At 39.4% G+C, this 16,483-nt stretch overlaps 1 protein-coding gene across 3 annotated transcripts in view; it reads left to right on the top strand.

Moving 5' to 3' along the window:
- Positions 1 to 16,483, top strand: part of fkbp16 (FKBP prolyl isomerase 16) — a 31,385-nt gene that overhangs the window by 11,345 nt on the left and 3,557 nt on the right. For all 3 annotated transcript variants that reach the window (XM_071499637.1, XM_071499619.1, XM_071499628.1), the window contains one exon: positions 13,847 to 14,064. In XM_071499637.1, coding sequence (XP_071355738.1) covers positions 13,847 to 14,064 — 218 coding nt within the window. The remainder of the gene's footprint in view (positions 1 to 13,846; positions 14,065 to 16,483) is intronic.

Below are 16,483 nucleotides of genomic sequence, written 5' to 3'. Positions count from 1 at the left end.
TTATTGCTTCGTTTCAACCTTTTATTCATTCATGCTGCTTGGTTTCGGTCCCTGTTTATTCCCAGTTGAAAATGCCAAATTCACTTTGCGCCACAGTCCTCTTCTCTGTTAACTTCACTGCTGGTGATGTTAACTAGGGTTGGTACAAGGTTTTCACAGGAGGGACAATGTGAGATTGCAAAACAATTAAAACCCACAATATTCTCCATGTACAAAATGTTCATGTAAGAGCTTTTACCACACAGCTACTGAGCACAACAAACAAGAGCAAACAGGATATAGCTAACATAATACAAACCATTTCCTAATATCCTATGTGAATGACAACAAAACCTATAAAGAAAAATAAGAAACCATCACAGCAAAGTTTTACTTCAGCTATAACAGGTTCAAAGTAAAATACATACAGTTAAAGGTATAGTCTTCTCTATATTTCACAGTAAATTGGCTGTTGTGTACTATATGTGTACCTGTATGTGCAGTGGTTCATGAAAACATTTTTTAAACCCAGAAGTCATTTATTAGTGATCATTTCATCAAAGTGTGTGATGTCAAGTCATGTCACTGGCTGCAGCATAACTGCACATTTAACATTCAATATGGTTTTTAATATGGTAGTTTAGATATCTATGTTTGTATGTTTTAGAGACATAGTAAATATAAATGAAGCCTTATTTTCTAATGTGGTGAAATGTTATTAAAATCTATTATAAATGGATCAGAACAAACCTTGTAGGCACTTGGCCCATCCATAACCCACTGTGGAAACCTCCGCCTTAGAGAATGAGATGATTGCTTTTTTCTAGCACATTGTTATTCTTTTTATCAGGCGTCCTTGATCACACCTGTTGGTCTTAGAATAATTGTTTGTTCCCAAAACTATAGACCGGCCAGATTTCCTCTCAAGGTTTTTTTAAATATAAGAATAAATATCTCTGTACAAAATAGATTTTCCATTATCTTGTTAGACTCCATATCAAACAGGTCTGTACCTACTGTTCTACCATCACCTCTGACATGTACCTCTCATAAGTTGGAGTAAAAACATGCTGTCTGTACTGGAACACTGACACCAGTGTCACACTTCAATGGAATTATCTCTCGTCCTCTATGCCACTAGCTGTGCTGCGTTGTATAACCATGATGTTGCTACAGAGGTTGTTTTCCAGAGCGTGGCATGCAAGAGGGACACATGGGAGAAACACAAGTGAGATGGTACTCAGATTATCCCTACCACCAGCACCTTTCCTATCTATGCCAACTTCTCTTTTTAAATCACCCATGACTGCTGTGCACAATACACACAGCCAGAGAGGGAGAGAGAGATTAGAGAGGCATGACAAAGAATAGTTGTAACCCAATGTGCGCTTATTTACAGCAAAGCACTATCCTTTGTGTTATTGGCTGGTTGTGTCTGTCTTGAATGTGTCATTTTAAAATCAAAATATAACAATCAAACAATCTGATCAGGTAAAACCTTGTAACCTTATGAAGGGTGTCAAGCTTGGGCTGTCAAGCAGCATCTGAAATCCACACAGTGTCTCAACAGTGAGATATTTTCACTGTCAATCTGACAGTCACACCAGCATCATGCAGTAATTGGCCAGTATTTTATTCTTCACACAACCTGTTCTGTCACTTTACATTTGTACAGTGAGTGAAACAAAGGAAAGATTGTCCTCATTTGTGCCATCATCTCAATGTGAACCTTGATTACATCTCCCCCCTCTCTATGCCAGCCGGCTTTTCACCTTGCTATAAACAGTTTTGCTTATGTTGTATGCACAAGTTTGTTTTGAGCATATGCTGGCCTTTACTCTCCTGCATTATGTACCCGCTGCTTTGTAGTCATAGCTGATTTTCAGTCGCCCTTGTCGTTGCTCAAACACCAGCCACCGTTTCTGAGATTCTTTGACTTCCAGGACCACCCAATCCCACTCGTCATTTGTGGCTGAGTTTGTTGTCTTGTTATTATGATTTTTTTTTTTTTTTTTTTTACAATTTTAGATACACATTTCAAACAACAAAAGAATGCGACTTTCCTCGATCGTAAGCTCAGACAGACGGTTCGGTGATAACAGACGCAGGGTTGCCGGGCAACTCATGAGGCCACTTCATACATTTTACTCATTTGTAACTCCAGCAGAATGGAAGCAGATTGGATAGCAGACCCAGATAGTGACACTGACACACTGTGCACACACATACAAATTCATGCAGTATGTAGAAGGTTTTTATCTACAGGCAACACCCAACGTGCATCATGTACTTTGACAGAGACAACAGTGTACCTGAGCAAATAAGCTTATGTGTGTGTAAAGCAGTGTTGTGCTGCTGCTGCGGAGGGATGTGAGGTGATGGGTGCTGCCTGGAGGACGGAGATGTGTAGCAGAGTGACAAGTGGCCCTTGGGGGGGGGGGGGGGGGGGGGGGGGGGGGGGTTGGGGGGTGAAGAGGTACCGTCAGTGCGGACGTGGAGCGTGACTCATCTTGCTGAGACGTCAGTGCTCCGTCATCAGCAGTTTATCACAGGCACATGCTCGCACACACACCCATAGACTTTCAAAATATCCCTCTCAGAGTTAATGATCGGTGGCAGACTCCCACTGACATCCTCACTACAAAATCAAAATCAGATGCGCAGTGTTTAAGCTTTAGGGATTAACAGAGTGGATCTCTGATGTTTGATAGCACTGATGGGATTAGTTGCACTGTGGTAATGTTTAATATTGTGATTCCAGATGGTGATGGACAATACAAGTGAGCTCATGAAAAACACTGTATTATGATTGCAAGAAAATAAATCAGCTTGCCAATATAACATGAGCAAAAACAAATTGAAATTCCTTGTAAATAGGCTCTTTGTGTTTTCTTTCCAAACTCTGTGATCACACTGACCTATGCCATAGCCACTGGCTTTGGTCAAGTAAAGTCAAGCCCCTCCTCATAAGAAATGTGACTCTTTGACTCATGATTGATGCTCCAGGTCTCAAAAAGAGACTAAAGGATAGTGCTAATGGCCCTGCTACATTTGCTTTACTCAGCCAGCTGCTCCTCTGTGACAACCTGAGTAATGAGTCAGGATTTCAGTGTGCTGATATTGATTCACAGGCTGCACAGGGAGGCGGAGCTGGCTGCTGCTGAAAGGAAGCCAGATCTTTATTTGGTTAGGTTACAGACTCACACTCACTGAGGGAGTCATATTTCTCCTGGACAGCAATATGACAGGAGGGTGACAGTGAATGATAACAATGTTTTTTTTTATGTACACACACCCTGCACAACTGGTGTAACATGTACACGTCATGTATGTCCAACATTAAAGGCGTGAAGGCAAGGTGTAGCTGCTCAGGTGCACATAAGCAACAACTACTGCTTTAACGTAACATCTCATTTAATGATCAGTCAGGGAGTCAGCGAGCCGTTTGTTATGCGCTCAATTTGCAAAATGATATCCACAAACTGTGACATTTTCTTAGTGGCAGTTATCTGGCTGCAGCACATGCATGTGTGACAGCTTGGACTTAGAAGGGAAATTAATTTCTGATCAGTATCTCCTCATGACATTTATTTCCCTACCACAATATCATACATAAAGAGCAATGAGCAGCTTGTGGTCACAAACGTTAGTGTTCACAACCACAGAGGGAGGCAAACAGCAGCCCTGTAGAATGGTAATTGTCTCACCCATATTTTGTGTCCAAATCACACTCTCTGGAAAAAATAAATCTTTGAATTGTTCTTCTAAACAGGAAAGCATAAAATACTCTCGCTGCATTCGGGGATTCATATGTCCACTGAAGAAGGCAGGCATTTATCTGAAGTATAACAGTAATGGAAGAGGAGGACTTTCATCTTTCAAAGAGTAGGATTTTTGGCTCCTCACTCAGAATTTGTTGTAACTTAGAAAGCTTTGAAGTTCAAAAGTGAAATCCAAAACTGGCAGAGATACGGTTTATATAATCAGTAGACATAACGTCTGTGCAAAGAAAGAGTCGGGCTGTCATTGCTGTTAACTACAGCTTCACGTTTAACTCCCAGAAAATCCACTGAAACTAAACCTCGCTCCCTGGGGCTGCATGAGAAATTACCTCTTGACCACACCATGCACACCTCGGATGATGTCTGCTTGCTCATATTGATTGATTATATATTTAGGGTCAGTCCTGGGATAAGATATCTTCTACAGATAACTACAAGGCTGATATACTAGATAATGACCCCTGGTGATATATTTCTGTGTAAGACAGCTTGCTGTCATCCACCCTAAAACAGACCAAAAGCTTTGAACATTTTTTGTGAGGAATTATTCATGTGGATGCTGCCACATATCAGAGCCCAAACCTGTGAGAGGTTTCAGATCGTTGCATAAGGTAGAAACTGAAACTAGTCCTGCTTACCTGAGAGTCAAAGTAAAGGTGTTATTTTGTTTAAAGGCTTTGAGCTTCCCTCATTCATTCATTCACTCGCTCAGTCACTGCAGAGGTGGAGCTCACAGCTGATGATATTATGATTAAATTGATAAATTTGCTGCTGGATTTAAATTTATAATTTGATTTGATGGATAAACATCATCATCAATCATCACACTTTGCTATTTATTATTGAGTGTGTGCAGTGTTGTGTTGGGATTTACTGTTTTAAGCTCCATCAAATGTGCATTCATTGCACAGATTTGAGATGCGTATAGATGCTTTTAGCTCATTGTTTTGGCTCATTATCTGCACATGGATAGTATGGTTGAGTTGCAAAAGCATCTGCTTCTACATCAAGAAACAAATGATGGTTGACGAGAGTCTAACATTTAGTAAGCTGCAGACCCAGATAGTTTTCTCAGGAGTTGGAGGAGACGACACCTGAGCTAAAATCTGATTGAATTTTAGACATTACTTAGGTTTCCAGAGACATAACAACTCTAAGGCCATTTTTAAGCCTTTAACTCTGAGTGAAAGAATGCAGCCTCCTCATTCATTTCAATGGGGCGAGTCTGGCGACACAAGGGTCCCCTAGGTGCCCTTGGTAGGAGGCTCTGGCAAAAAAAAAAAAAAAAAAGGTATAAGTGCAAATGAAATACATGCAATCCTGTGTTTGGACACTGCCTGTGTGCTTTCGATGAAGACACTGTGTGATAGTGGTAGTGACACAAATGTGAAAATGAATAGGATTAAAGCACTAGTAATGCTCTGTGGAACAACAAGCAGATCTTTTGTATTATATTGTTTGTCAGATGCATACATACTCACACAAAACAGGGGTGACCTAACAAACAGTCCTGCTGACATTTTTATACTGCTCTACTGACTGACAGTTAGGCGTGGTAACATGTTCAGGAAATGTAGCAATGCAGTAGCAAAAGTTTGTAAAAGTCAGTAAGACTGCTAGCATGGATGTAAACAATGTAGGTCTGAAACTATTTCTAAAAAACATGTTCATTAGTCTTTAAGAGTAAAAATGAATTACTGTTTAGTGAACAAAACTCCCCATGCACAGCCAATAGCAGTGATCAGGTGCTGGTTGGTCACTGGAACAAATAACTGTTTGTTTACATGAAATGTCTACATGGTCCATTTTTTCATGTCTGAAACAGTCCCATGTACTCAAGGCAGCGACACTGGCACTCACTCCTCCTACTGCAGATAACAACTGTCTGTACTGTACTCTCTCTACTTGGAGCTGGTTTAATAAAGTTGTGTAACCAAATGATCCTCATGAGTTGCTCTGAAATGACCGGGCAACTGCACATCCCAGTGATTAAAAAGTTACTATTTGCCCAGCAGGTAGCCTGAGGCTGAGACTGGATTCATTTTAACAGGATAAGGAAATCTGTGGTAGATTATATGGGGACTTTTGAAGAGCTCAACAGCCAGGATGTAGGCAGTAGCTGCCCTTGATCCCCATGAGCACAGTTTCATTGGCTCATTGCTGCAGGAGGAAATAAAAACAAATAGGAGAGGAAAGCACATGGCAAGGCAGCAGCTGAAAGGCCTTACACTGTTAGTTTCTAGATCTCCGACTGTAATAGGAGGCTGTTTTGCTGCAAATTAACTAGTATGGCGGCAGGCGAGGAAAAACAGCTGTGACGTCTCACCAATGCTAGGATTAAAGCTAAGCTCCTTTGCACGGCTGTATTGGTGCCGTGTGTCCATCCAAGAGTCAAAACAGACACACTGAACAACAACAGCAGTAGATCTGTTTTCACCATTGTAAAAAATAAACAACCGCATAAATCCTCTTGGGTTTTGTTTTATCATATGAGCTGCACACCACATTTACTACAGTATATTAGTGTAATGTTGTGAATTTGTAACCATAGAAATCAGTACGAGGTACATCACTGGCCTTTCCATCATTTAATATGGAGCACATGACGTCAAAGTGACCACTGTTTTCCCTCTGAGGGAGTTTTTCCTTTCATTCAGGGCAGCGTGGGGTCTGCATTACAGATAACAGGAGTGAGTCAGCTGCACTATCATACACCTTAATGAGGAAGTTTATAATGAAAGCATAACTTCCTGTGACACAAGAGAGAAAAGCTAGTCCTCCTTATCACAACATTCATAGCAACGGAAAAGAGTGGAAACATTCCTCTTTTAATCTGATCTGTTCCCAGTCACAATACAAGAAACTATAGGCACGTCACACAAACGTCATACAATAAAAACCCTGCTGGCTGAGAAATGAGTGTCCTCGTTAAATGCAGATTAGACATTTAATTACATTAAATTCCTGTTCTGTAGTTTACTGTGATCAGATGTTGTTGCAGAGGGCCACAGTAAGTCAATACCTCTTAAGTAAAGACTTTTAAACGATTGTTTAGTTCAAAGAAAATCATATCTTCTATCTCATTTTTATATCATTTTGTGTGAGATTTGCATTTTGTCTAAGCTGGTGGCACACCTCTGCACAGGCTGCGGTAAGCTGACTGACAAACAAGATCTAATGTGTTAGTGAGCTTCAGAGATACTGGAAGAAAGGTTTTGTTACTTTTGGACAGTGTCTGGCTCGTGGTTCCCTCCCATTTCCAGTCTTTATGATAAGCTAAACTAAGCAGATGGTGGCTTTAGCTTTATATATGCTGTGTAGTAAGGAGGGGGGAGATCAATCTTCTCATCGAACTCTCAGCGAGAAAGCAAATAAGCGTATTTCTCAAAATGTCCAAGTATTCCTTTTAATAGGCCACTGCTAGCTGCTTTTGTGACAACTGAAATCTACTGAAAATTAACTGCAGATATATCAGTTAGGGTGAAATAACAACTCAGGCCAAGATGAACATGATGTCAGACTGAATAATGAAATGAAATGAAATGAAGTGTGATTCCAGTTTATCAGGCCAGAGTATAAGTGAATGAATGAAAGAATGAATGATCACCATAGTAATAAGGAGGCAGCTGCAGTACAGATGAGCAAATAGACCAGAAATCCTCAAGTTTAACTGCAGAATGACATCAACAGAGACAGATCTCTCACCAACAAAATACCGTAGTTTCCAGTCAAAAACATAATTTCCATATTCTGATAATTTTAATATTTACTTCTATATTAATTATGATTCATTTTAGTTACAATATACAACTGGTTTTGATACTTTTGCTGACATACTAACCTGCTGCTTGACAGTAAATTGTTAGACCTAGTTTCCTTGGTGACCTGCAGTAAACACTACCATAAATGTGGGCATAGACAGTCTGTATACATGAGTCCAGCATGGCACCTGAACCTGTCTCTGTCTCTCAGTGCTGTCAGAGCTGCTGCCTCAGCAAATGTCTCATATCTTTAACCCTCAGCTCAGCACTGATCTCCTCAGGCCTCAGGCTCAGTCCTGCGGCTGCAGTCCAAACAGCCTCTCTCTGTCTCTTCTCACTGACCTTTGCTCGGGTTAGGGTCAGGTGGCAACTAGCAGGGTAATTTCTGGTTTGAAACAGAAGGAAAATTGCTTTTCAGCTAAACCTACAAGACTCAACCTAAAACTGCGATAAACAGAACATTTGATAACTTGTACATTATTATCATAGGATTATTTTCTAAAGATTCTCTGACCAATGACCCACCTGACTTCTCATGTAGTGCCATCAGCTGGTTGACATTTTTGGTTCAAACCAAACTGTTGGATTGGATTGCCATGACATTTGGTGCCCACATACATGCTCCCATCAGGATGAACTGTAATGACATCGCCTGATATCTTTTCTCTAGCACCATCATCTAATTTTTTTTTCCCAGTACGTAGCAAGTTATAATTTCTCTCTGCTTTTCGCAACTTGTAACAAGGTTTTTTTTTTCTTCTCACAGGGGAAGTTGAATAGAATATGTCAAACCTATAGCATCGTGTCCACACAGACAGCGTAGTGTGAGCAGCAGCAGAGCTAGCTAGTGGAGCAGCAGGAACAGTTCTGGCACTCCATGTGACTTTAAACAGATCACGATCAGACATAATATTGATTTGTAGGTCATCTGCATCTGGCAGTGTTACGATTATGTGCATAAAATGCAGGAAAATAGTTGAATAATGTGCTTCAAGTCACATCTATGGTCGTATAGTGCGAGTAAAATGTGAACTGTTATGTGTATTGATTAAAATATGAGCATATCTGTTCCATTGAACACGAGACAGATGACTGAAAAACACTACTGAAATGGTTTCTGTGTAGACACGCCTTAGAAGTTTTTTTAAATAAAAAATGTATGAAAACTATGAAAAAAATCTCAATATAGTGTTAAAGTCTGCCAGCCGACATACGACTTTTCTACCAGTGCACAACATTAATTCTGCTTTTGTAACAATGCTCAAAAACTACAATAATATGACAACCATGTCAAGCTAATGGCAGTCTAATAAACTAAAGATTCTGTTTGTGTGATGAGTCTCTTCTGGAGCAGGCAGGGAGGCCTTAAGTTGCAGGTTCGGGTTTCACTGGGATCTTATGGAGGGATATCACCCTGCTGACCAGCCTCTGCTTCCTGTTTGCTCTAATAGGACCCTGGGGGCTCATTGGCTGAGCTCAGTGCAGCAGCACACTGGTGTGGTGCTAATCACCAGTGACCCACATGACACCGTAAACCTTATAGATCTGTCAGCATGCTGCGTTCTCAGATTACACTCGGCAGCTCGCCAGTCATGCTGATTTAGCTTCTCATGGTGGCAACAATGGAAGCTCAACTCTCAGCTATTCACATTATTCATCAGTGTTTCAGACGTAAATCCTTACTTGGTGTTCTGTATACTGTACTGTTTTTTTTTGCTGACTGAATGAGCTGCTGAGCTTAAAATAACATTATGTTTCAAAGGTCACCTGTTGAATCCTGCATGTGAAGGATTTCTATCTGTCAGACAGTGGGCAGTCCCTGTGTGTGTGTGTGTGTGTGTGTGTGTGTGTGTGTGTGTGTGTGTGTGTGTGTGTGTGTGTGTGTGTGTGTGTGTGTGTGTGTGTGTGTGTGTGTGTGTGTGTGTGTGTTCAGTTTGCACTGAAGCAGCTGTACCCTGCATAGTCTGTGACCAAGTCTCAGACCTTTGGACCCTGCACATAACAATTCTTTAGATCTCATGTAAAAAGGAATGGATGTTTATAAAGCCACTTTAGTTAAGTCTGTTAATCGCTTCCAGAGTTTCCAGAATCACCCCCTTTTTATTATATTGTGCGCTATATTTATTGTGCAACACTTTGAGTGTCTAAATCCTGAGTGTGAAATGTGTGCACTAAAATTTACCTTAGGAATCTCCACAATTGAAAAAGTGTCTCTTATTCTCTCTAACGTCCCTCAATTCAGTTTGATAGTTGCAAAAACTGCAATAATGGGACTTTGCACCCTTCTATTTATCCTTTGCCAGCACATTTAACTTTTCAGACCCTAGTTTTTCTTGTCATTTTTTTGGTCTTAGCTCAAATTTAAACATTTATCGGCTCCTTATTTTCCCAACCAAACATTTAATTCCATAATGATCTATACTATGGCACTATTCCATAATATTCCACTATATTTCAGAAGGGAATATTGTGCTGTGTATTATATTCCACTATGTTTCTATGAGAGCTATATTAGTAGTTACTTTACATTTTCAGATTTTACATACAAAACATGTAATCTGATGCCTTGTAATTGATAGATTTATAGATTTTCAAGTGAACGGTATATCTGACTCTGGAAGAAAAGAAGTGGATTTGTTCAGTGTGCCGTCTGAATGATCGAGACTATGAGTCCATTTTGTGTTCCATTGTCATTTTTGATGGGAACTATGCAGTACTTTGTTCAGTAAAATCAAAACACATATTGACTTTGTAAATATGTATGATTCACAAAGAATGAGTTGACTGCTCACATATGAAAAATTTAAATTAGCCAGTTACCTGGAGAAAACCCTTTATCAAATTATTGATATGTAGCAGTTTTTTCTTATGAAGTTTGTTTGGATTTTTTTCCACATATGTAATATATCATTTGAAAGAATTATAATGTAACTTTTTTGCTCGTTAGTTCTCTGTTTTACCAAAGATGCACTTTTTGTAAAGTAGCGGTTTCTTGTAATTTGGGATATTCCAGATGTGTGGTATGACCCAGAAACAGAAATACTGTATAAGTAAGAAACTATAGATTAAACTACCCAAAAATATATGCAGTAGTAGTATTTTTACACTGTTGTATAGCTTTTACTTAAATAAAGTATCTGAATACTTCCTCCAACACTTTGTAGGGAATAATGAATGAGTGTTGCAGACACTGCAGGTATCAGTATTTGGGACACTAACAATGAACGGTGACATGGCGAACTACTGGGATGATACCAAGGAAGTGCCACTCACAAATAACCCACATTTCTGACTCCACTGTGTCTGTGCTGATAAAGAAATCTAGCTTACTAAAAACATTTCTGAAAGTAAGAACATCTTGGACAGCTTTATGGACTTGTATTTATTTCTTTAGCAGTGGCTTCAGAGGTGAACTCACAGAAGTCCATTTAATCTGGATCCAGCTCTACAGTATAGTATGCAGGACACTGTGTGCGTTATTGTTATTCACTGCACACTGTTACATAATATACAGTCTTTGGAATCTTGTGTAATATTTTGAGATAAGAATAGAGAAAAGTATGCAAAAACAACAAAGTGTTACAGTGTGTTCATGCACTGTACAAACTGTGCAGTGAATCGTTTGGAGATGGTGTTACATTCTTAGTTCGCTAGTAAAACGCATGACATTAGCAGGAAAGAAGGAGCTGTCTCTAATGGTCAAATGTATGAGGCCCATTTTAGAAAGACTAACATTACCCAGTGCAACGGAAGCCATGTGGTCTATGTTCTCCATAAATGAATCAGCTGTCTTCTCTGCTGCTCTTGAACGCTTGTTACACAACTCGGCTGACAAGTCTCTGATCCCCGTAAACATGCCGTAGTTATGCAAAAACAAGCTGACAGGAGTAAATGTTTCTGTCAAAAATAGTTCAGACTGGCTTCCAAAAGACCTGCATCTACTCATTCACAGCCTAGAATGATAACGTCTCTGAACACTACTTCCTCCAGTTCTGAGCACAGGGATCCAGCTCAGGTTTCTGAGGCCTCGGCTCAGCTGCTGGTTTCACACTCCCGTGACAGTGGACGAGGTCTCTAGAGAGGAGAGGTGAAAGGGTAATTCGAACCCACCTGCTGACACAGCCTCACAGTAACTGGGGATACAACTAATTCTGTTTGACAGACATAAACTGTGTCATTGACACAACCAGTTTGAATAATTCATGACTTGAGACAACTCCCAGTACTATCACTTTGCAGCAAATGGTCAGTGGGTGCGGTCTGGGAGGAAACTGTACTTACCTTTGTCTAAGTTCCGGGTCTTTATTTTGTTGATCCTTCTCAAAGATGAAAAGAGTCACTTTTTTTTATAGTATAGTTATTTAGGTTTATTATAGTAAACAACAACTTATACTATATGCATGTTTAAATGTGAAACATACAGCATGTTTTAAATTTTCTGTATTTTCTATTCATCTTTTTAGAATCTATTTTGTTGACTACTTCAAAATGAACTTTTTCAAAAACAGTCATGCAACTGTCCTGCTGTCATTCACTCTCTCACACCTTTGGAATCGGCCTCCACAGAGTAACTGATAATGGACCATTGTGTGCTATGTGATCACAGGAGCCAGATGATTGAAAACCAAATTAACTTTCCTTCTGAGTGACTCTTGAGTAAGATGAAGCCATCAACGGCTCACAGGCTCATACCAGTCTCAAATTCTTGTCTGCTTAAATGAGCCGGAGTCACTCAGACGTCTTTAAATGTGTTGCTTTTAAGGTGGGTGAGCTGTTGGATGCAGTGAAATTTAATCTATAGAGAGAACAGCTGTCAAAGCTTGTGAAAATAGCACAAAGCACAAATATATCATTAAAAACACTGTATCATCAGTTTGAACTGTGTATTATGATATCACAATTCTTTGCATTTATGTTTTCCTGGACAGTGTGTTTGCATGTGTTTGACAAAATACCTAGCAGTGACACAAAACCTCAAGTATTCCTTGGTGCTGTGGGATAAAATGTTTCCGTTAGTCATTCAAGTTGTCCTGATGGGAGAGCTTCAACTTCAGATCACACTGGAAAATAATCTGCTCAGCTGACTCATCACTTCGAGGAACTTAACCTCCTTGCGGCATCTTAGTTTTCGATAAAACACGGTTAACTGTAAGACGTTGCAGATGTTGAGAAATGATAGCCAACACTGAATAATGGTCAACTTGAGATAGAAAATGTATTTTGTCTATTTTTTAAGTGGTTTTAATAGTACTAATATTCAATGCAGGTCATTGTGTCTACTGTAAACAAAAGCACTCCAGATTGAAATGTTTTGTAGAAGTTAATCAAAGATAATAAAGGATTAGATCAAACATGTTAAAATTTGTTTTCACTCACACTCAAACTGTAAATATTGAACAGCTCACTAATGCAGCAAAATTTAAGATAATTATGTCTAGTTCCAGCTTGGATATTTCTTGCATTTGACCAGTATTAAGACTGTCATTGTTTAGACTGTCATTGTGACATGGATTCAACCACACAAAGACAGCTGTTAAATATTACAGTTGTTGTAGACTTGGTGTAAGATGGTTAAGGAGAAGCAGTAATGTAGCATGTTTGTAGAGTACCAGCAGAGCACTTTGAGTTTGTGGATGACTGTGTTTTGCTGGCAGTGGTGGATCATATCAGTGTTGTGTTGATCAAAGCAGAGTTCATTGTCTAATGTGAGTCCAAGATATGACCACAGTCAATATTCCTTTTGGGGTGTTGGAGACAAAAGCACAAAAATAAGAATATTTGACTTGTCATCAGAGTGGATTATTTTATTTTGTAAATGTTCAAAACTAAATGGTAAGTTTGCTCTTGATATATTACCATATACACACTGTGTGTAAAGTAATATCTTTTGGGCTGAAAGAGTCCCTCTGGGGTCCCACAGAATCACTGGTGCTCCTCGGCGGAAGATCTAAATAAATAAATACACACATAGAAATTCTGGACTATCATTATAAAACTATTTTACATTATATTTTTTATGACAATTCAGTATACTAATCACTGTACTGTATTTTGAACATGACTTTCAAATGACATGCTTTAGCTAAAGAGCTTTGGATTTGACTAGCTTGTTTCTGCTCTTCTTGAAGCTGACACTTATCATTTGAAAACGGATTGATTTCCTCATTGATTTAAAGAGCCTTTAAAAGATCAAAGTGTTCTTTGGAGGATTTTAAAAGACATCTGGAGTAACTTTTAGATGAAGTACTCCTAAGCTCTTTTACTGCTTGTCCTGTAATAATATTGATTATGTCTGTGTTTGTTTTTGTGTTTGTTTATGTGCAGAGAGCCTGATATTCCAGCCTGGGCTCCTTTACTCTACCAGCTACAGCTGCTGGACATTAGAGAGAAACCAGACCCATTAACTCTGCCCATCGCAGACCGGATCCGCATCGGCAACCAGAAACGAGAGCGAGGAAACTTTCATTTCCAGAGAGAAGAATACAGTATGGCTGCCAGAGCCTATTGTATGGCCCTGGATGTGCTAACAACACGCAGCCAAGGTAACCCAGTATCAAAACCTGAATTTATTCATAGAAAATATTTCCATACTGTCGGCTCTACTAGGAATGTGTCATAGTAGTTGATGTGAGCATTATCTTCCCAGGAAAAGGCGAAAATGGAAGTATAGCACAGATGAAAGTGTGTGAGCGTACACACACACATGCACGAAAAAAATAAAACACAGCGTTTGATATAGACTGCAGACACATTTCCACATCAATCTCAGCCCAGAATGACATAACAGTTCAGTGCTCCCCTCGAGTCTGCCATCACACTAATCACACCATCACGATGCAGAGCCACATCCATCTGAGCCGAGGGCCACGATAAATGTTTTTTGCTTAATTCTTTTGCATAATCAAAGCTAATCAACTTTCATATCATTTCCACCTTCTTAATCACTTTAATCATTGACGAGGCAGGGTGGGCCCGAGAGGAAAATGTGACCAAATAAGTCGGTGAAGAGAAAAACATGAACTGCCTCATAATGTATCAATGATGGCGGACCGGCGAGTGGACTCACCGTGGCACTGAGGAGAGGAGTTTATCAGGGCATTGAGATCATGTAATTAGTGGATGAGAAGACGACCGGAAAAAAATAATAATTATGAAGCAGAGACACCAACTTGTGAACTCCTTTTGAGTCATTGTGGGCCTATCAGATTTAATTTACAAATGTAATTCATGACATGAGGGGATTATAAATTACTCGAATGGATTAAGTAGCAACCACATGCAATTAAACATGAACACAAACATTTTCTGCAACCTTGTTTCCATCTGCAGCAGCGGCAGATGTTTGATGGAAGTAAATAGATGAAACTGAGTAGGGGTTAAGAAAAGAAAGAAACAAAGAAATAAAAAGAGAAATAAATAAATCTTAACTCAATTTCTGCTTACACTAGCTTTTTTTCACCTTGTGAATAGTTTTGGGAAATACCAAGTACATGGAGTTTCAAATTTAAGTAATAAAAGTTATACATACTTTTAAATAATAGACATGAATAATAACATAAAAAATTCAAGTAGTGACATTCAGAGAACAGAAACTACTAGTGATAGACTACATCTTTGTTTTTATGCTAAACGGCTACACAACATCCTAAATGTTTTCTATATTGTTCTTTACTTATAGAAAAAAGAGACAGCAGCACATTCAGTAGGAGATCTGTGGATGTAGCTTAAAGCTGCACTAATCAATATTTTTATATTACCAATGGTCGTGTGTAGTGATGAACCCATGACTCTGTAGTTCCCCTCAGTTCTACTTGCCTTTTCCACATTGTTGTTTTCTGGCTTGTAACTCTACTGATTTGGTTCAGTCTCCCTCAACCTTGTTTCCAGTAGCAGCAGCAGATGTTTTCAGCTAGGAATTCAATTCAGTTTTATTTATATAGCACCAAATCATATCATGTTATCTTAAGGCACTTAAGTCAAGACCTTACAATATTATGAAGAGAAAGAGTGGAAAGAAACAGGAAGAAACCTCCGACAGAGCTGAAGGTTGTACTCCGAGGAGGCTGGCAGGTTGAGAGGCGAGAAATGGGTGAGGGAGGGGAGCGAGATCAGGAAGAGCTGTATATACTGGTTTATTTAAGCACTGACAGACTGGTTGTTATAGATCTAATAATAATAATAGTGATAGTAATGATAAAAGCTCTGATAAAGCCATTGCACGACCCAATAGCCAAGTGGTTAGGGCGCGTACCACATGAGCGCAAAGTGCTCTTAGCAGGCAACCCAATCAGCCCGGCTCTTTCCTGCATGTCATTCTCCCTCTCTCTGCCCCCTTCCTGTCACTCTCTACTTTCCTATATAAGAAAGACATAAACGCCAAAAAATAAATAAATAAATAAAAAAGCCACTGTGCTGCCTGCCAGCACAAAGCCTGATGTTTCCCTCAGGATTTGAGACCAAAGTCAGAGCTAATAGGAGAGTGAATATTGGAAAATATCAGATGGACAGAAATGCAACTCCACAACTTTAAGATGTGTGTAAACAACTTCATACAATGATAATATGTCAGAGTTGTGTTTATATGTTGTTCTGCTGCCACCAAGTGACAAAAAAATCACTTAATACCACTTTAAAGAATCCAGCTTGGGATAGGATCCTTTTGTGGAATCTACGTTTGGAATTCAATCAAATATCTGAGAAATTAAGTCTAACAAAAAAGACATGCACCCATGCAGATGTTGTCCCTGAGCTGCTAATATTTATTACCCATCACGCTCAGGGCCAAGAATAAAAGTGCTCCTTACTTGGCTCAACACTGTATTCAACTGGACATGTATGGGTCTAATGATGAAACCATTCCGTTGTCGCAGCAGGGACAGTAATACAATACTCAGCTGAATAAAAAAACAGAAGGTGACCTCTCCTTGTAATGACACCAGATGGGAGTTTATTCTTGAAAGT

Source organism: Trachinotus anak, unplaced genomic scaffold, assembly GCF_046630095.1.
Source record: "Trachinotus anak isolate AG129_WGS33_773 ecotype Australia unplaced genomic scaffold, CSIRO_AGI_Tana_v1 ptg000002l, whole genome shotgun sequence".
In the NCBI taxonomy this organism is placed as follows: Eukaryota; Metazoa; Chordata; class Actinopteri; order Carangiformes; family Carangidae; genus Trachinotus; species Trachinotus anak.
Note: the sequence above shows the minus strand (reverse complement) of the source record. Positions and strands in the feature narration are given on the sequence as shown.